This window comes from Phodopus roborovskii, unplaced genomic scaffold, assembly GCF_943737965.1.
Source record: "Phodopus roborovskii unplaced genomic scaffold, PHOROB, whole genome shotgun sequence".
Lineage (NCBI taxonomy): Eukaryota > Metazoa > Chordata > Mammalia > Rodentia > Cricetidae > Phodopus > Phodopus roborovskii.
In genome coordinates, this window is record NW_026126410.1 from 31,567,215 (window position 1) to 31,590,060 (window position 22,846).

The window sequence follows — 22,846 nt, forward strand, 5'->3', positions numbered from 1 at the left end:
TTTGCCTTGGCTTTACTTCCTTTCCAACCATCCCTCTTACTTTTCTTTTTCTATCCTGTAGTTCTAAAGCATTACATGCTTTAGCTGTACATCCTATGTGCATCTTTTATGGCATTCATTCAACACCATTAAAGTGCAGAGAAGGCTGAATGATCTGTGTTGCTTTTTTTTTTTTTTTTTTTTTTTTTTTTTGCCATGTTCAACTGACACTGATAAGTAACATTTCAGTATACCAGATCGATTGCAATTCTGCACTTCATTCTTTCTGCAAGAAAGCCCTGCAGGAAGTATGTCTTCATTCATTTTTTTTCCAACTTCTTTCATTCTTCCCAAAATGCAAACATTTCACTCTAGTCTCCTATGAGGCATGTGGTATACACATTTAAATTATTTGATTCTCATTATATCTTATATTGCCAAAAGTAGTTCACCACATTTGTAGTTTTACCCCTTACACAAAATTTATTATTGAACTAAATAGACGGTTTTAAAATTCCATTTGCTAAAGAGTACTTTATGTTTAGTGTTTCCAGTTTTGGTGTATTGATTTTTATTTTGATTAACAAGAGCGATAAAGTTAGCAATATTTTACAAATATTAAAAAATAAAATTGATTAGACAAATGGAAAATGTGGTTCAAGGAAGACATCACCTTTCAGACATGGAGCTTTCTTAAATCTTAAGTTTAAAAGGCATAGACAGTCTATCAGGTGAGGAAGGCCTGTTAGGAAATGATTTATACTGTTTATAAATGAGATATACTTGTTTTACTCAAGAAGTATAGTATTTGATTAAATCTTTTGTGAATTTTATTTAGGAAAATTTTCACTGAAGTCTGTACACTGAAGTACTAGATGTTCTCACAATTCGTTATTTGATTTCTTTTGTATTATGTCCACTATTGTATTTTAATATTATGAAATTAATTAATTACACTAATTGAAATAGTACCTTATAATTTTAAGTGAATTTGTTATAATATATGGTATTATTTTAATAAATGTGGAAACTAGTAAAATGTTTTCATAGAAAAACATTGAGTGAATATCTAATGAGTACTTTGGAGCTAAAATTTTTGGACAAGTTGAATGGAATGTGTATTCTTTTAAATTACATAACATATTCAGATAATTTTTTTCCTGCAATCTATACCTATACCTATATCTATATCTATATCTATATCTATATCTATATCTATAATGCTGAACTGCAAGTAAATCTTGGTAAAAGGAAGAATTATACTTCAAATGTCCAAGTTTCATTCTATTTTTTCCTTACAGAGATATATTATCACCTTATACAGTGACATCTTTGTTTTATTGAGTGCTTGATCACATTTTACTGAAACATTGATTTGAGTGCTTGAATACTGGTTGTGAAATAAGCACAGTCTCTCACACCTTTTTGTAGACAAAATGTGAGTTTACTAGTCATGAAACCAAGTCTTTGAAACTGTGATTCTTTCCAAAACCAACTTCTTTCTGATAGCCTTATCTTTATTATCCAGGCAGAGCAGTAAGCTTACTCTACAAAATTATGATCACAGTATCTTTCTGTCCTGCCTTAGACTTTTATAATAAATATGTTTCCAACACTTTGTCCACAAATCATCAGTTCCATGTCAGATAATGACACCTTCTGATCATGTAATGCTTGAAATTGATCACCTTAATGACTGTTAAGACTTGCTTGTTTCTACAAGGCAAAATCATTTTAAAATAGGAGGTATTTTTGTAATAGTGATTGCTTTATTGTGTTTATGAAAATGATTCATGTTCCACATAAAATCTGAAGTAAGAGGACAAAACGATGTAAAGATGGGCAAACACCAGTTACTGTTGTTCAGAATATTTGTGACTGTGCCTTTTATTCAGTGCCACTCAACTGGAATTATGGTATTAAATGGTGCCACGCTTACTCTGCCAACAATATTTATTAGCCTATATTTTAGTTGTTAAAATTTATTTTGGGGTCAGCTTTTGTCTGTAGTCATCCTTGATTTCAATATCTTCTGACACTGGCTATATGAATCCCTGTGTCCTCCTAAATAACCTCTTACAAAATAATCCTATGCTGTCTTCTTCACTTTCTTTGAAAACTTCAACAAATTAGGCCAGATTTTCAATCATATGTCAAATGATTAAGGACTTTAATTATATTTGTATAATTTTTCTTTAAAGCTCAATACCTTGGTGGTTAACATGCTATTCATATATGTTGGAGGTCCTTGAATACAAAGTAATAATAATGATGATGATGTTGATGATGGCAATGATAACATAGAAGAAGTACCTTTGCATTCCATTTGCTGGAAATACTGATGTTCAAACTCACCAGAAAGTCATTAATGAAATCCATTAATTTCCACATAACATTGTTTAGAGATAGTAGTTTAGGATGCCCCAGGATAGTGACTCACCTAAACAAGGTAACAATTTTTAGATTCTGTGAATTAAGAAACAAATATCTGCACATAATATTTCCATAGATTTTGAATGACAAGAATGTAGAAGGAGAAATTGATTATAATAATATAGCTCACCTAAGTCTTTATCTGTCTATCGATCATCTATTTATTTTAAGTTTCACTCTGTTGCCCTGGCTGTAGAACAGACTGGCCTAAACATACTGATCAACCCACCTTTGGATCCTGAGTGCTGGGATTAAAGACATGTGTCACCACATGTTCTTTTTTATTTAGTGAGATTTTGAACATAGATATTCTCATAGGGGATATTTTTCTGCATATATGTTTCTCTTATTGGTTGATTAATATAACACTGATAGCCAGATAGGAAGTACAGGCAGGGCTACCAGACAAGGACAATTCTTGGGTGAAGAGGCAGAGCAAAGACACCAGAGATGCAGTATAGCCAGTGAATGAGTAACAGGTACAGACATTCTCTGGTAAGATAACACCACATAGAAATACTTAGATTGATAGAAATGGGTTAATAATTAAGAGAGAGCTATCCAATATGAAGTCTGAGCCATCAGCCTGTTTATAATTAATATAAATTTCAGTGTGTTTATCTGGAACTAACGGGCTGTGGGAACAGGAGGAACGAGAAGCTCCATTTACAACTTTCCATCTCACTGAGATTGTGATCTCTTATTGCAGAGTTCTCTATGATGTGATTGCCCACCACTATCCCTCTGAAAACACCTGGCTCTAAGTGATTTATTTCTAACCATGGAGCAGGGATGTCCTCATCCGATATCTGCTTTCACCAGCACTCAGGTCCAGTGCTCTAGAAACATTCTTAAGATCAAATGCACTGTGAATTGTGTAGAAAGGTTTTGTATTTATTGTGCAAGAATTATGTCTACTCAACTTCTCAAAAATAAATTTCACCACATATAGTTCATTGTCTAAGAGTCTAAACAAATCTTCATTACTTGATAACTTTTTTAAATGCTACAACTTTATTATGGTTGTTAACAAATTAAGTCCATTCCCCCCAACTCATGATGGTGGTAAGGGTAAGATGCTAATTGAAAGCAAAGAGTGGCTGCTTGTTCTCTCTGTTCTTACTGAGATGCACCCTTTTGTAAGGAGCGGTTGCTTAAGGGCCAAGGCAAAGAAAAATGAACTCTGGCTAGGGTGTTACTATGGTGTTTCCCTTCAAGTTTTTCTCTCAGTGGCAAAACAAATCTATAAGTATCTATCTATCTATCATCTATCTACCTAAGTATCATATATCTCTCCTCCTCTCTCTTAACCTTGACTACTGAAGTTCTGAAAAGTAATAGACTAGCCTGTCTTCTAAAGTGATGATTATTAGAAAATGAAAGGGAATTTAGAAGTCCACTCTCCTCTCTTTGCCTAAAATTGGCATAGCAGTGGGGAGCCAAGTTCTTTCAGATAGATGCAATGTGTGTTCAATTAAAAATAAATTTAAGGCTTATCTGGAAGGATTCTTTATGATTCTACAAGTATAGACTTTTAAACTTGTTGGAGATAAATAAGGAGGGTATGGTACCCATGCCTGCATCCTAAGGCAACTGCTGAATCTGAAAGCAGTAATGGAGCAAGCATGAATGATGGACATGCAGCTTGCATTCTGGAAAAATATACAGTGTTTGTGACATAGATATTAGTGACTGTTATTGTCAACATTATATTGCTTAATACACACAGAATTTTTGTGTGAATTAAAAGCTAATACTATTAATTCAAACTAGCATGAACTCAGTTCTATTGTATATATAATTCTCTTTCAGGCCTCTCTAATGCTACATGGTGACAGACTTGTTACTTCTTATATTAAATATATTATATAGCTTTATTCTAGAATATGTTGAAAGCCAAGCAACATAATGTACCACCAGCCATGCACCCTATTAAAAAGGAAGTTGTCAAACTTTCTCTCTGTAAATTATAATTATTACGAATTTAAATTGTTAGTCTAACCTATTTGTTCTTCAGGAAGACGCTTCAAATACTTTAGAATGTGTGTCTACATGTCTTGTGCTAACTTTCTAAGCTTCCTCTTCCTTCAACATGAGTACAATTTGTTACCTTTTTCCAGGCAAACACTTGCCTCTTTAGCTTGCCTAGATTATACTATGCAACTCATACTGCTTTTGAACAACAGATAATGTTGCTTCAGCTTTCCCAGCTCTCAGATAGTTACTGTGTGTTACCACCCTGTTTTGAACAAAGCAGATTCACATGTAAAGGTGAGTGTGATAGGTCCTGCCTGTCATCACAGCACTAGGGAAGCTAAGGCAGGTGGATTGTCAGTGCAGGGCCAGCCTTAACCACCTAATGAGACTCCATGCCTATTGCCACTCCTTCCAATAAGTGTCCCAGTGACACAGTGATCCTAGACTTCAATGTCTGTAAAGAGATAAAGATAAAGAACTGATACGTGGAGTGGAAGTGGGAACAATCTAAACTAAATATCAGTGCCTATGTACAAATTACTTCCTTTGTCATGTTCGATGGCATCCATAATTTAACAGTATGTTTGAGGTCATAGTTCTTGTTTATGTGTCTAACAATGCAGTGCATCACACACTGATTTTATGCATAATTCTGTGTCTGCAACCAACTTGAGCTACAACTCTACTTACTTTAAATTTTCCTAATTTAAATTTCCTAATAAAATACTGGAACATTAAAAACTTTTAACAAAAAAATCATATCAGTGGAAAAATAATGTCTGGCATTCTTTTTTTTATTTTTTTATTTTATTTTTTTAAATTTAGAATCAATCTTGGAATCTACATAATTAAAGAATCTATTTTCCTTGTTTCTTGTTCCTATCCTTTTTTTTTTTTCAATCTTTAGTTTTGTCCAGTAGATGTCAGTATTGTATAAAGGCAAAGTAGCATTTCCCTTACTATTTGCACATTGCTTATGAGAAAAATGTATTGCCCTGTCTATTTTGATGTGCATATACAGATTTTGTCAATTCTGTGTATTTATAAAATTAATATTATAGACTATTATGTGTCTTTGATCGTTAATGTTCTTAAATATTTGCCTTATGTTTCTTCTGCCCTGTGTTTATCAATGAAAAAAGATGAAATGTATAATTTTTTGGGAGCAGAAGCAGGCAGATTGCTCAGGAACAATGTTCCCCAGTTCTGCCATATCTATATAAATGTAATTCCTCATTCTGTCCTTATTACAGCCTTTGGATTTTGAAACAAAGAAGGCATATACTTTTAAAGTAGAGGCCTCCAACCTCCACCTTGACCACCGATTTCATTCTGCTGGCCCCTTTAAAGATACTGCTACAGTAAAAATCAGTGTGCTGGATGTGGAAGAGCCACCAGTTTTCAGCAAGCCACTCTACACCATGGAGGTTTATGAAGACACTCCAGTGGGGACCATCATCGGAGCTGTTACAGCACAAGACCTAGATGTGGGCAGTAGTGCTGTTAGGTAAGAATGCCAATTTTTAACATGCATTATACAAACAAAACTTAACGAAATCAACAGGATTAGAAAACAAACTCAATTACTGAAAGGGCTGCTAAAGAGCAGTATTAGATCATACACCACAAAATTTAATGAATTCTTATGAGAGTAATGACGAAGGTGTTGCCATAGAAATTGAATATAAACAAACAGCACAAGTCCTTACAATACTGTTTATTGTGGTGCAATTTGGACACATCACTCAAACTAATAACTTTCTTTTCTTTTCCATTCAAAAAAGGGACTTATCAAAACAACTTCAAATGATTCACAAGATTACTGATAGTATTTGAAAACATGAATCACTTAGGGAATGTGACACAAATATCCCACCCTTAACATTACAATCTGGATCAACAACCTTCTTTACCTTCTCACATACAAAATATAGTCATCTTAAGTAAACATCTCCCAAACTCTTAAATGATTCCGTTTCCCACCCAAAAGTTCCATATCCAACGTCTCCTATAAATATCTGTTAAACAGGACATAGGTGAGAGTCTTTGCTAGATCCATTCTTGCCAGTTCCTCTCTAGCATTGTTTTTTTGGAACTAAATAAGTAACCGAATTTGAGACTATGTGCCATGTTATGGATGGGCCACATACCCCCACTCCATGTATGAAATAGAGGAGGGAGTAGCAGCGTTATCTATATAATTACAAGTGCTAGCAGGAGAAAGTCCACTCAGCTTGCATATTTATTAGGAATGACTTTTCTCCAAATCAGGACTTCTTTTCTTACAGATCTGTTGAATCTGGCATCTTCTATAATCATTGGAATGATACCTAACCTATACCGCTGCAAAGATAGTGTCCTCTTTATGGTTTTCTGTGTCAGACCCACATACGTATATAGGTAACAACTAGAGAACAATATTGAACTCCCCAGCTCTATGGTTTTGCTTGGCATTGGGCATTCATTTGAAACGTTTCACAAAAGACATGTCTAATGTGCATCATGAGGTTGAATTATGTCTGAGTTCCTCCTTCAAGAAAAGCATATGCACTTCAGCAAATAGTTCAGTGACCTGGTCCTGTTTAAGTAGTCTGGAACTCTTCCTGAATTTTTTGAATTTCTTTGTTTCCTTAATCCCAATAGGCAGTGATTATTCCTTATCAATGCTCTCTGATTGACATGATGAAGTCCTTTGTTCATTCCCAAACAAACTTCTTTCATGTGTGATCAAAAGAATAACTCTAATAGATTCTTCTGAAATTCATTTTTTGTAATTGTTCTTTTTTTGAAATATGCAAAAGCTAAAATATTTAAAAAATATATTCTGATATCCTTTTGCTTAACAATTCCATCCTAAATTAATTTGTCTCATTTGCTATGTTTGTGTAGATATAGACATGCACTCTAATTCATAGTAATGATGCTCTTATTAAATCTCAGATAAATACCAAATTTTATATCTTCAAAATTGTACCTTTTGGTAGAAAAACATTGTGAGCTGGAAAGTTCTCTTCAAAATTCTCTTCACTTGGCCACATGAATTGGGACTGCTAAAAGGTCAAATAATGTGTTTGCCTGCTTGCCTGCCTGCCTCTCAGTCTTCTTCCCTCCCTCCCTCTGTTTTTCTCCCTCTCTCTCTCCCTCTCTCCCTCCTTCTCTCTCTCTCCCTCCCTCTCCTTCCCTCCTTCCCTTCCTTCTTTCCTCCTTTTGTAATATCACCCATGGAATAGTATTCTAAAGCTATTCTTTAGCAGAAATTATTATTTCTGGATTATTTTGTTAAAAATACCAGTTACATTTGTCCTTTCCCTTTGTCCTTCCAACTTTCCCACTTCATCTCCTTCATATCCATGGCCTCTTCAATAATGTGTTTCTTATGTATGTGTAATATGTCTTCAGATTGGCTTTATCATTTGCATTCTACCAAGATAGTATTCAAGATCACTGGATAATGTTAACAAAGATAGAAACTTTTTCTAAAATTAGTCAAATTTTCTCTGCCATTTCACCACTTCTCGGAATCACTCTAAACGCCTATATATTATAGAATTTAAAAACTCTTTCAGACCCTCCATATCTTTCACTTAGGGATTTGTTACAAAATCATGTATCATTTGATACCAGTTTGCAATCTTACCATTTCAGTTTTCTATGACAGAGCCCTACAATATTTGGAGCAAGAAACATTTCCATGCCACAGTCAGGAAAATTTTAATTCTGCAAGCAAAGTGATGATAGATGTGGATCTTGGTAACATCCAGTCTTTCTCTACCAGTTGGTCTTGTATTCATACCAAAAAATAAGGTACAGCTTCCCCGAGGTCCTTTAAAAAGGTCAGCTAGCAGTCTGGAGAAATGACTGAGGAGTTTAGAACAGAGGCTTCTTTTCCAGAATACCTGTGTTCTGTTCCCAAACTGATGGCACACAACAACCTGCAACTCCATTTCCAGGAACACTAATACATTCTGTGGCATCCTCAGACACTGAAGTATATATACATGGTACACAAAAGAAGTGAGTATGGGCATGGACACATACACATAAAATAAATTAATATTAAAAAAGGGCAGTGTCTCTATTTTAAAGATGCCATCCAGATTTATTATTTCTCACCCCCCCCCCGCGCCTTTATCTCCTAACTCCACATCTTTATATTCACTTTAGTATATTGACATGTAAATATGGGTATTCACAGATGTGAGGTGAGTGTGTGCATGTGTGAGCACACATGCATGCACATCTATGTGTGTATGCATTAGTGTATATGATCATGCAGAGTCAAGATAAGGATTCCCAGTAAGTACTAGATTACTATCTGTATTATTGTCTGAGGAATCTGGATGTACTCTGTGGCAGCCTGTCTGAGTGATCATATTGTTTCCAACTTGTACAGAGCTGGGATAGAGCTGAGGTTGTGGATGTGCATTACCATACCTGTTTTTTTTTTTTTTTTTGTATTGTTGGGTTTTTTGTTTGTTTGTTTTGTTGCTGCTTTTCTTTGTCCTTTGTTGTTTTTTTCCAAATGAATGATGGTATCTCAACTCAGGTTCTATTGCTTATGAATCAAGCACACTTATGAGCTGAGCCCACCTCTCCAGTTCCATATCATATGAATTTTGAAATGTTACAAAAAATGCATTATTTAAATTGTAAACCTTAATTGCATTCCTTCGTTCTTCACATCTTGTAGCATGCTTTTGGGGGGGACTACCTTACCCCAAATCATGACACAGAGACTCATTATTAATTATAAAATCTCAGCCTTAGCTTAGTCTTCTTTCTCACTAGCTCTTACAACTTAAAGTAACACATTTCAATTAATCCAGATGCTGCCAGTTGGCTCATGGGTTTTATTTTTCTTTCTTCCATGCCCTGCTTCTTTTGCATCTGACAGGAGATTCTGCCTTTCTTCTTCCCATAGTCCTCTTTCCAGAAAATTCCCACCTAACCTCTTCCCACCTAGCTATTGACCATTCAGGTCTTTATTAAAGCGATCACAATGACAAACCTTCACACAGTATAAAGGAATATTGTCCAACAAATCTTGTGTCCAAGTGGAACTCCAAGGAAATACATCTGACTCATGTAAGGAGAAAAAAAAAAAAAATAAAAAACAGTTACTGGCTACTATACATTTCAGTGCAAATACTCTCCAGGTTCTCCATGGAAACATGCTATTTTTATATGTTATTATTATAAAACCTTTAAGAACTATTCACAGACACATGGTGATTGGAGAGACGTTCACAATACTCTTGTATATTGGTATGTTGTCCATGTCAGTCATGTTGCTGAAGCTTGCCTAATTATTGCCAGTGGGAAACATCTGATGAAGAGATTTTCATTAGTTTTTGTAGAAAATTAATTGATATTGTAATGGGCTCCTTTTGACCCTACAACCAGCTCCCAGATCATGACATGGGGACTTCTCACTAAATTTGAGCTGTTGGCTTTACCTTAGCACTTATTTTTTGCAAGCTCTTCTAACATAAATTAATTTTTTCTTTATCTAAATAATTCCTTGGGACCTTTTACTTTTTTTCCCGTATATCTTACTTTCCATTTCCTTCAGGATCTGGCTGACTAGTGGCTGCCTAGCTTCTGGCCTGAGCATGTCCCTCTCTTTCTTCCTCATTCTCTCCTCTGTCTTCTCTCCTCCTATTTATTCCTTCTATCTACCAGCCCCAACTATGCCTCTCTGCTGAGCTATTGGCTTTTCTGCTTTTCATTAGACCAATTGGGTACCTTAGTCAAGCAAGGTGAAACAACAATGCACCTTTACATAATTAAACAAATACAGCATAAACAAATATAATGCATATTTATATAGTTAAAGAAATATTACTCAGCATAAACTATTGTAATACATCTTTTCCTAGTTAAAATGATATTCTAAAACATTACTGAAGAAATTTTAAACATGTATAACAGAAATGAATGCCATATTTTAATAAAATCCACCCCCACACACACCACTGTTTCTTTTGGTGTTGTCACAGATGCTACCATTTGACATCCCTACTGTAAGTTAACTAAAGTGGTATTCTCAGTTTTACTTCTAATGAGAAGCACTTTATTCCCCAAAACAACAGACACAGATGGAGCTAATTGATCCCTGTGAGGAGTTGTCAAAAGACAGATTTATTCTTGAATGACATGAAAACTTAGCCACATTTCCTTGGGGTAAACAAGAAAGTTGAATCATGTATGTTGACAAAACATGGGCCCTGAGTCGTCTTTTTGGTGCAAAAATATGCTTGCTTATTTGTAACTAATACTAAAAAATATCCTCTTAGCTGGGCATTGGTGGCACATGCCTTTAATCCCAGCACCCGGAAGGCAGAGGCAGGAGGATCTCTGTGAGTTCAAAGCCAGCTGATCTACAGAGCGAGTTCCAGGACAGGCTCCAAAGCAACACAGAGAAACCCTGTCTTAAAGAACAAAACAAAACAAAACTTCTTAAAAGTATAAAATGAAAAATATTTCTTGTTGACTAATTTTCTGTTTATGTGTTTTATTTTCCTTTTTGCAGCATTTAGTAATAATTCACAACTGTGATTATTTCCTCTTTGAGTATTATTATAAACTTTACCAACATCACCATTACTTGTCATCATCATGATCATCATTATTACTTTTTAGATAAATAACCCTAAATGGAATCTGTTTATCAAGACCTGATATTACTTCAGTATTCAGCATATAAAACACAGGTGGCCTTTACTCTCTGCTTCACCCCCAGCCCAGCTGTGCTCATTTTTTCCTACCTTCACATGTCTAGCCTTTGTCTTTTGGTGTGTTGTGTTACCGACATTTCCATCACTGTGACTAAGTACCTGAACATAACAATTTCAGGGAAAAGGGGGATTTTCAGATCAGGTTTACTGGGTTCAATTAGTTGCTTCCATTTTTGTTCACTCCTGATCTAATGAGTCAGCTAGAGTACCTGAAATGAAGTGCTAGGACTGCAAAATTGCAGATAGAAGAAACAGGCAGATTCTGGAAGACTGACACTGGACCCACTAAGTTTAGAACATGCTTATATACAGACTAGAGGCAAAACAGAACAAAGAGTAGCATAGTCAATTAACCAACTCCAGTGCTGTCCTTGAATGGAGGATCAGCCAGGCTTACTATCTATCATATGAGTCCTACTAGCAGCAAGCAACCTCATTCCCTAACTCTGTGTGTTGTGGTGATACCTTACTTGCACATATAAATCCTGTCTGAGAGTCAGAGAATGGAGCTTGCCACTAGTTAACCATAGTGGTCTGGAGGTCTGTACAGATAGATAGGAAATGAGTCAGCTGGGCAGTAAAAGGATATAAGTAGGTAGAAATAGGAATACACTTTGTTGTCGGCTGAGACACTGAGGAGGTAAACTGTAGCAGTGGCAAGCTCCATTCTCTAACCCTCAGACAGGTTTTATTTGTACAAGAAATATATCATCACATATAGCTAACTACAGAGATATGGAGGCCTGTATAGACAGACAGGAACTGACAGAACTGGGCAGACCAGGATATAACCAGGGAGAAAGAGGAACTGACTCTCTTGTCTGTTTAAGGAGTTAGGTAAGTTGTGGCTGCAGCTTGTTCCTTCTCTGACCCTCAGACAGACTTATTTACTTTTTTTTTTTTTTTGTACAAACAAGATATCACCAAAATATGCCTTTTGGCTGGCATCAAAAGCTTGTTAGTAAGATAATATACTCTTTCCCTTGGGCTTATTCAGAAATTTCTCATGGCTCTCAAGGAGACTGAAACAAGTAGATTTGAACTGTAATGTCTAGTCAGAATAGACTCATGATGGAAACTGAGGCACTTGTGGGCAAACGTTCCATTGCTTTAGCAGTAATGATGAAGGTCCTTTGATGAGGTGGAGCTGCTTCTCCCATGGTATCTGTGATTCAGAAAAGGAGCCAGAAGGAAGCCATGAAAAAGGCATAGCAATCAAAGTCAGGCACCCAGGATCTGTCTTCTTCAGTCTTTTCTAAATCCTAATAACTGTCCATCTATGAATTCACAAGTGAATAATTCCAATGATGAATTTTTAATGTTTGTGATATATTCACCTTTCACTATCCCATGAGGTAGTAAGTAACCATTTAGTATATAAGCCTTGAGAGAACAATTTTAAACTCAAACTATAAGGGGCTCTGGTTTCCCACCTCAAATATATATTTTTGGATGTTCACTTTGTTTTTCTGAAGTTCCTAGAAAAAGATATCCCATGAGTTACATAGACATAGGAAAAGTATATCAGCTAATTTTAACTGACATATCTAATAAACTATACATTTTAGCAAAGTATAGAAATCTAAGCACGTAAACAAACAACAGAATTTTAGAGCAGAAGAGACCTGTCTTACCAAATATCTCCCTAATGTTGCTTATATATAATTAGTAATTAACTTATTCAATAGGGAAAAATATTGGAAAATTTGTCAAACTTTTTTATATGCTCATGATATATTTTCATGAGGTTGAAAAAGGGAAGATATATTTTCAAATTCTTTCACTGTATTGTTTCCTCTCCTATGAACTGTGCATATGACTTATTGTGTTGTTTTTACTATTAGTATATGAGTTCCACATAAGGAATTGTGTGTCTATTCATTATTTTTGATGGAATCCCCACATCTCAAGAGGCTTCATTAAATAAATGTCTCAGTTTGTGTTAATAATTGTGTTAATAACTAACTAGTAGAGTAACTAGTTTGTTTTATTTTTTATTTTAGACTTACATATTATTTAAAGAATTTAAGTGTTTTTTTTCCTGAATGTAGGTTCATCATGTGTATGACTGTCACTTGTAAAGACCAGAAGAAAAGGCTGTTCTATGAATGCTTGTGAGCTACCATGTAGCTATTAAGAACTGATCCAGAGTCCTTTACAAGAGGAACAAATGCACTTACCTACTGAGTACTCTCTCCAGCTATGAGTGTTTTTATAAAGATAGAAAAGCATGTAGAAAACTATCAAGACTTCAATATTTCAACTCTTGGATTTATATAAACTATAATATCCCTAATAATTAGCTTAAAAATTACCCCCAGGAAACCTATAATTATAATTTACATGAATAGTTTGTATAAAAGCACCTATGATTCCAAAAATGTACACATATATACTCTTTCTTTTTTATTTTATTTATTATTTATTTATTTACTTTTATTTTACATGTCGATCCAAGTTCCCTCTTCCTCCCTCCCTCCCTCCCTCTTACACTCTCTGTGCCCTCACATGCACCCTGACCACCATCCCCTCCCATTCCCCCATCCCAATTATAGTCTTCCTTCCTTCCTTCCTTCCTTCCTTCCTTCCTTCCTTCCTTCCTTTCTTTCTTTCTTTCTTTCTTTCTTACTCTCTTCCTTCCTTTCTTTCAATGGGCTCTTTTTACATAGTCTTAGATATCCTGAAAATCATTTTAGATTAGGCTGGCACTGAAATTCGAGAGATCCTCCTGCCTCTGCCTTTCTTGTGCTGCTGCTAAAATTAAAGGCACTCACTGCCATGCCCAGCTCGCTTATACATTTAAGTTTTTATTAAAGTTTGAGTTTTAATATAATTACCACACTTCTCCATTATTTTTTCTAACTCCAAATCCTCTTGTAAACTCCCTTTTGTTATCTTACAAATTCATTGCCTCTTTATGCAATAATTGTTTTTACATGTATATATCTATACGTACATACATATATTACTAAATACATGAATACAATCACTCAGTCTATATAATATTATCCATATGTGTGTTTCCTGGGCTGGCCAGTAGGTGCTGAATAACTAGTTGATGTGTTCATCCCTAAAGAAAACAATTTATCCTGTTCTCAGCATTTATTGGTTACCTGTAATTCTTTGGGTATTATTGTGATCTCATGGATATTTTGATGGATCTAAGATGTATACATCACATTAAATTTTACATTATAAATACTATAGAAAGAGACACATATATTATGCTAAAAATATATACCATGCCATCTTAATAGCATTTTATGTGTCTTCTTATACTACTTAAATCACCAGTGTTTTAATGCAGCTGGCAAAAATAAATTTTATCTTCTAAATAATATTACATAGTATATGAAAAACTTCATAGACTATAATACAGGAAAGTGAACTCTGTAAGGATGAATTTTGAATGTTTGCACTGAGAAAAATATATCTTGGTTTCTATGACAGAAACTACTATTTCTGGATTATTTCATTAATTCTATTTCTGGATATTTCATTAATTATAAATAAAGCTAACCACTTCCATTTAACAACAGCTTAAAACCTGAATCCACTAAAACATATGTTAAGTATTCTTAAATCATTTAAAAGTGTGTGGGAAATAAACTCACAGACATTAAACTCTTAAAGGGAAAAGAGAGATACCATGGATAATTGGTTGTCCTGGTGAGAAAAGGAAGGTAGAATTTAAGATGAAGGACCTCAAAGGTACTCAAGGAAAAGTAAGCCATTAGGCCAACTGCAGCAGTAGCTGAATATGTGAATCTCTGGGGTAGTTTGCTCTGACTTGTCCCTGCTATTCTATTCTTAGTGCTTATGACTAACAAGAGAATTATTTTTTTTGTTTTTGTTTTTTTGTTTTGTTTTGTTTTGTTTTTTGGCATTCCCTCTTTAATTCACAAAAGTCTTCCATACTGTTCTTTCAAAAAGCATGCAGACACTGTCCTCTGACAATTCTACTTGTAAATGTGCTCATGACATTTAGTTTCTATTAGCTGTGTTTATGGATGCTAAAGAATAGAGAGATTCCTTTACTAAAATAAATAAATACCTGAGGAATATGCTAGGAAAACATTTTGCTAAGAAAATGAGGATTGACCAGAAAAAATTTTGCGAAGATCCTGTAGCATAAAATCCACAAATGTAAAAACATTCACGTGATTTATGTAAGATTCTAGGCTCCTTTCTTGAGTGCAGGTTTCCTCTATTTTGTTGTTACTCAAGTGTGATTAATTTCAGATCTGATAGGAGGAGCTGGGTGGTTGATTGATCTTCAGATACTCAGTGTTGATTGTGAATTGGAGGAACAGGGGTGATTCCAATTTAGTGCTAAAGAAAAAACTTATTTGAACAGAACAAATTAGCTGGAGCTATTTTGGATGGTGGGTAAAATATGCTATTACAGCATAGCCTGGAATATGAGTTTGTGTGGATGTGCCAGCATCTTGTGCATTCCCCTGATTCTGCCTGCATACAGAATGTGTGAAAGGCAGCCTCAAGGTGTTCTTGGGATGCAACAATTTGGGTCTGAACACAAATGTGCATATTAGAGTAGGCCTTACACCAAATAAATGACTAAGAATTTAATTATATTGGTAATAACTGACAAACAATATAAAATGAAATCATAACATCTAATTTGTATTGGTTACAATGAAGTAAATAATTCATACTTTCTTGAACAGTCACCTAAGCTTAGTTTAAAGTGGGATTAGCCTTTTTTTTTTTTTTCATGGTATCAAATGAGAGTTACTATAAGGATAAGGGTGTATATATATTTAACAAATTTTTTTAGGTTCCTATGTAGCACCGATGATTCATCTGCTACTTAAATTTATTTGGACTATCCATTATCTCTTTTCTGTTGTTGTGCTAAAACACCATGATTAAAATCAACTTAATGGAAAAAGAAGAGTTTATTTTGGCTTACGGCTCCAGAGGGATGAGTTTCATTGTAGTAGGAATACATGGCAGCAGGACCGGAAAGCTGAGGGCCCATATGAATTAGAAAGAGAACAAACTAGAAATGGGATGAGGCCAGATGCCATTAAAACCTGTCTCCAGTGATGTAACTTCTCCATTAAGGCCACGCCTTACTCACCATACTATGTCATCACTGAGGACAAAATATTGAGAGCATGCTTATCCAAACTATCCAGAGTACTTATCTAAAATTTTAATGGCTTTATATTTCTTTTTTAAACTCACAATGTTCAAATATTCAAATGCCTGTATCTATAGACAACGTTGTTATTCAAACAATCCCAGAGAACTTATCTGAAATTTTAGTTGCTTAATGTTTGTGTTTTAAACTCATAATGTTCTGCAATTTACTAAATAAATGACTATTTTATCAATTGAAACAATAAAATCATACCATGATGATGTTTTAAAATATGGTATCTTTGGAGTCTACTGCATACTTGAAGATACTTAAATACGCATTTATATGATCTAACCTTAGCAGAAACCCAACTTAATCTGAAAAAAAAATGTCAAGTATCACTAAAAATAATGCCATTTGTCAAGTTGGAATAAAAACTAAAACATATGTTCTGGTTTTTAAATATGGCTTATAACTTTTTAAAAGGCTAAGTCAAGCTCATTGTTTATATGAAAATCCAGTGCCATCAAGATGCAACCCTATATATTATGATGAAATTTGAAGAATATTAAAACTGGAAAGCCACAGTTTTCACTTTCACATAATTTCATATTATCTAGTTAGTGGATTTGGTGTGTAAATGATTTACTTTTGAGGTTTTCCTGCTATGACTCATGTCAACCCATTCTGACAAACAGATTAAAGCTAGCCCAGGACTATTGCGGTAAATAAGGATCAGGATAAACAAATAGGCCGAATAGATGTTTATTCAGGGAGAAATAACTTACAACCTAGACAGATGAACACCAGGAAATTCAACCTGATCCTCTCCTGTCCGAGTCACGCCAGAAAGAGAGTCTCTGTGTGGTATTTGGGGCTGGCTTGGTGGCGGAACAAGAGCAGGTGGCGGGCAGAACCGTACTCGTTACATAGGACATTATGTCCAAATCATTTATCCAAACTTATTGTATGTACATTTTACCATCGGAAAACTCAGTTTATTGTTACTACCTTGAAGCACCCAGCAAGCTCATATTTAACAGTACTTTCCCTTCACTGTATAATTATTAAATTACTTTTGTACAAAGCTCTGATTCCCAAGACTACTTGAAATTTTTTTGTCTGTGAATATGTACATACAGTTTAAAAATCTTTAAATGTAATTGTGATATTGGTTACTTAAATGAACAATAATAATATTATAACAGCTAACTGATTTTTGCTGGGACCAAATATTTCAAGGGGTTTGGTATTTAGAGTCCCTTATAGTTTGAGAAAGAAAAGTCAGTGCTTGTTTGCCCTCATGAATGTGGAATGGTATTAGCTACAGAATTATGACACGGAAGAGTATCTTTGCCTCTCTTTGTATGTGATGCAGAGAAAGAGTGCAAGGAAGGAGCCAGGGTAAGAAATAACCCTCGAAGGCATAATTTAGTGACCTAGTTCCAACAAAACCTGTCAGTACCACTTTTCAATGACATCCTCATAGTGAAAATACAGTGATTAATCCACTCACTATATGAGAGACCTTTGCTCTAATTATCTCTCAATACTCCTCATGAATACCTTATTTATCTTCTATGTTGAGCTTATTGCAATCATACAAAAAATTAGAAATATTAGTGATATAATGTTATAATAGTTTATTTGTGATATTGCAGAATATTATAATAATAAGTTATCACCAGAAAGCTAAAGTAATAAATTCTTCCCTCAAGTGGTTCCATAACATTCATGGAGTTATAAAATTGTGGGTAATTTTAAGTGTGTAAATTTACTGAGTATAAAAATTCCATAGCTATAATACAAACTTGTTTAAATGAGAAAAGAGAGTGATAGTGATAATGATTAAACTTCCTTTCAAATAAGCTGTAGATATTTTATAGTCATATATATATATATATATATTCATATGTATATGAACATGTCGAGATAAAATGGCATCATTCCTTCAGAATTTGACACCATGACTCAGGAATGAGTGAGTAAAATCAGCAGTGATCTATTCCAAAGGACATTTGTTTCATTTCAACGGAGTATTCTGTTGAAGCAATATGCAGTGTTCACAACAAATTTGTTAAACAGTAATTGATGAAAATCATGAATTGCCACACTTCAACTGCAATGTTGATATTATTAATGATAGTCAAATACTGTAAAACTTTGTACTTATAAAATATGGAAAGAACAGTATTCCAACTGGTAAGTGCTTCCCATGGAAAAGAAATCTCCTGCATATTTGAACTAAAGAGATATATTGGTTTACGTATCCTAACTAGAAACCATGTTAGCATCAGTTAGAAACAATCCAGATGAATTAAATGAGCACTAGGATTTTATAAGAAAAAGAATAGACACTTTTTTTGGTGGAATCATAAAGTTCCATGGAATATCATGATACAGGAATATTTAAAGTTTGACTAATAGCCAGAGTTCAGAACCTAAAAGATAAGAATGTAATGACATGAGGTAACACTTAGGAATAAAACAGCTTTCAGGAATTTTACATGAAAAATAAATTTTAGGGAGGTGATCCTTTAGATTGAAGTTAGACTGCAGCATCCACAGTAAGACAGGTAAGGATTCACTCTGAAAATTTTAGTTCCTGGAAATTCCATCAACAATCTAGAAATATATAATTCTGCAAATATACTCTTATTGAAGGTTTTTTTTGTCAATATTTTCTTGCAGTCTTTTAAATTCATGGCTACTTTTTCATGATTTCTTGCAACACGGATTGGTGTATGTATATACATATATATTCCTAAGCGTAGACTGCTCACTATGTACAGTGTTATTTAAATTTTATTCTCAGGGGTGAACAGTTAATTTTGAGTAACCAATAGTTGTGCTCTTCTTCATGGAAAAGTATTTCTTCCACTCTGAGTATTCCTCAGGTGCCTATTGTTATTTTTGTAAGATCAAGGCCTCCTAAACTTTCCCTCACCTGCTTAGGTGTATCAGCTGTTATCCTTATTGAACTCATGTAGGGAACCATGAATGTGAGACTTTATGGGAATAACCTCTGAGACTATCACAGAAAACTCTCTTATTGTCTGGATCTTATGATCTTTCTGTCACTTCTTCCACAATGTAGCCTGAAACTTAGGTGCTGGAACTGTTTGGTGAATATATCTATTGTGACTGAGCTTGTCCAATACTCTGTACTTTGATGGTTGTAGCTTTCTTGAATGGCCTCTGTCTCTTCCAAAGAGAGTTTTCTTGATGCAATATGATGTTCTGTTTACCTGAGACTTGCATAATTACAGACTTATTTCTCCATTCCTTTTCCCTGTGTACTTCAATATAGCAAGTCACTTTCACTTCCTGTATCTTTACAACATTCCAATTACTTAGTGAGTGTTGGCATCTTCTTTACTTTGGGCTGCATACCCCTTCTTATTGTAAGAATTCCTCAAAACTCCTTGAATCAAATCCAGCTTTGCTCTTCAGGCAACTCTATCTTTTGGAAGAATCGGGAAGGCAAAATAAAATAAAACAATGCTTACTTAACATTGTTGTCTTATTTGAATGTTCCAGCACATGCCTTTCAAAGCAATAGATGTTTAATCCCCTTAACAATGAATCATTTGTCACATATCCACTCAACTCCTTATTTTACTATACAAATGTATCCAGGAACTAAATAACTTTTGGCATTTTTCCACTCTCTTCTTTCTGTGACAATAGCTAACAGCCTAACTTTTCTATAGCTCTTTCCTAGAGTTTCTATTACTAATGCAGCTTCCTAAAGTAGGTTCTTTCTCTCTTGTCTGTGATTGCTAGTCTTTGCCTGGACCCTTTCTGAACAGCTTTCTAGTACCTTCCAATCATCAGGTACAGGGATATTTTCTTCTTCACGCATTAGATTTCATATAAGGTATTTTTCCTTGGCACTATTGCAAAGCCTTTTCTGACCATCTATCAGGTAGTGAGATCATCTAGTGATAAATGTCTCTCCATATCATCAGGGGTGAGCATTAAACTTCAATTTCATTTTACACAGTTACCTCTAGCATGGTATTTAGTGTGCAATAGATATTGTCAATTATGCAGTGAACACAGTCCACATCAATGGTGCCTCATAACATATTAGCTAATAATGCTAACAGGTTGCAATTTTCCTTTTGAGTTAGGCATATGTTTGGTTGAATAGAAGTGCCAAGAAAAAGAATATTGTGATAAAACATTGTTCTATTTAGAAACGGGCTTGCAATAGGAAAAATAAAAATAAGATTATTTCAATACTCTTTAACTTTTAAAAGCACAATAAATGTTTTTGTATTTGAGGGATGTAAGTAAAGTAAAAACTGTTACTTTGAAGTTATGAGACTGCAATACTTTCCTTTTCCTACCTTGTGGACAAAAAGCAGATAACAGCATGGCTCATACCTTGCAACAATAACTTCTTGTCATGAGATCATTTACTAAATGATATTAACAAGTTAAGCTTAAGTATCTCACTTGTAAAACCAAACTGGATTTGATATCTCACTGCAATGAAAGGAGTCATGTAAGTTTCCTATACAACTTCTTAAATTAATAAGCATATACAGATGCAAATATCCATCACCAGTTTTCAATGATTAAAAATAATTACTTGTTAGTGGCATGGAAATGTACAGTGGGTAAAATGCAAAATATCATTTGCTTTGACCCCAAATTTTTAATAACTTCTATGAGACCCAGAGGGTACAAAAGACTTGGGAAGCATATGCCATATTATGCCTTCTTATTATCACAGTAGAGTTCCAATACTACATACCATTTAAAGTTAAGTAAAAAATAGTGATGTTTATGTAATAAATAAATACTGATAAACTGTAAACTTAAACTGGCCCAGACCTTTTTTTTTTTTTTAGATTCTGAGCTCAATTTAGATAGTTATGAGATAAAATTTGGATAGATATGAGGTAAAATGTAGTTTATTTTCATGGACATAGTGTTAGATTTTAACTTTTTATAATTCCTGGTCTCTGTATTTGTAGCTCAGTGACAGGGCATTTTCAAGGCTCTAAAACCTTAACACTGTAAAAAATAATATTTTGATATTGTGACAAAAATATCTTCCCACATGTATCTCATTATCTGAATATGTAAGGACAGTTAATTTCTGTTTTGTTATTCATATTCTTGTTTTTTCTCTTCTAGATACTGTTAGAGAAGAAAATATTATCTGAGCAAGGGTATTAGAAAATTTAAAATCAGAGACATCACTAGTTAAGGGGAAACTATCTTGTTGAATCCCCAAAATTTCAGTTTATCTTTGTTTGCTTCCTGCACTGTTATTTTCCTTCCCTCTCAAGGAAACACAAAGACTTTGTATGTTCTTCCTAGAGTTTTAGCAGTTTTCAGACATCCGTCTCCATCTCTCACCTTTCTCACTGCTATCATTGAACAGTTCTTTTACTACCTGAGAGAGTTTTAATATTCAGCAGGTTAAGGAAAACCATGGTCAGCTTTAGGATTTTAGTCTCTGCTGAGCTTTCAAAGTGTCAAGACCCTAAAATAATATGAACAGCAAGAGTCCTAAATCTTTCATTATTCCCAGTTTCCCCTTGAGCATACTGACTTTACAATAAAGAAGCTGTCATTTACACTCTTCTTTATTGCATGGTGGGTAATGGCTAGAGGGCAAAAAGTAAGGAACTGTGTCAAGTTAGCCTAACTGACATTATGATTCATGTGTAATCATTGCACATTTGCATATCCTCTGTTCACCTACAGGTACTTCATAGATTGGAAGAATGATGGGGACAGCTACTTTACAATAGATGGAACTGAAGGAACCATCGCCACAAATGAATTACTAGACAGAGAGAGCATGGCACAGTATAATTTCTCCATAATTGCAAGTAAAGTTAGTAAGTATGGCATGGGCAGAATCAATGTTATACAGCAATTCTGTGGATTTAACACTCTTAAATGAGTCCCTGCTGTAGTGTTTTTTACTTTGGGGCTGACAGCTGAGTAGTCTCCTGGGGAAACTCAGAAACCTGTTCCTATTCCTCATAGCATAAGTCCAGAGAAATTGTGACAGCTGCCAGAGAGCCCTGTTTGCAAGATTGAATGAATACCTAGAAGTGATTTTTCTTGTGTTATCTCACTCTTTTCTACTAAAGACTTTCCAGAATTTGCAACACTGTCAACCACTCTTCCACAGATACCCCATGTATCTATATCACTCAGAGATATAGAAGTTAGGAAAGAAAAACAAGCACATGAAATCACTTATTATGCAATGTATTCTGAATTATGTGGAAAATATTTTAAAAACTGTTCATTTCCATACTATTTCATGAGGACATATATTAAAAAGAGTGTGGATGATATTAAAATTTTAAGTGTACGTTTTGAGTACTTTGCTCGGAGTGTAAAGATGGTTTGGAATTCCTTGTGCCTGCTGGTGCACAGAAAAAGATTTTCTAGATTTAGAGTGAAAGTAGACTTTATTTGTTTGATAAGGCATTCAAAGATGTTACACATCTATCTCAATTACAAAGTGAGAATATTTAATATTTTGCTATTGACACGAGTGTATTTATGAGAAACACCTGGTTTCTTTCCTTCTGCTGTGGTCTTTTGAGGGTTTTGAGAAGTCCCTTTGGAATAT

General features: G+C 34.5%; 1 protein-coding gene across 1 annotated transcript in view; it reads left to right on the plus strand.

The window, feature by feature from the left end:
* Positions 1–22,846, plus strand: part of Cdh12 (cadherin 12) — a 263,017-nt gene that overhangs the window by 216,961 nt on the left and 23,210 nt on the right. Inside the window, exons 6-7 of the mRNA XM_051182582.1 lie at positions 5,643–5,896; positions 21,961–22,097. Coding sequence (XP_051038539.1) covers positions 5,643–5,896; positions 21,961–22,097 — 391 coding nt within the window. The remainder of the gene's footprint in view (positions 1–5,642; positions 5,897–21,960; positions 22,098–22,846) is intronic.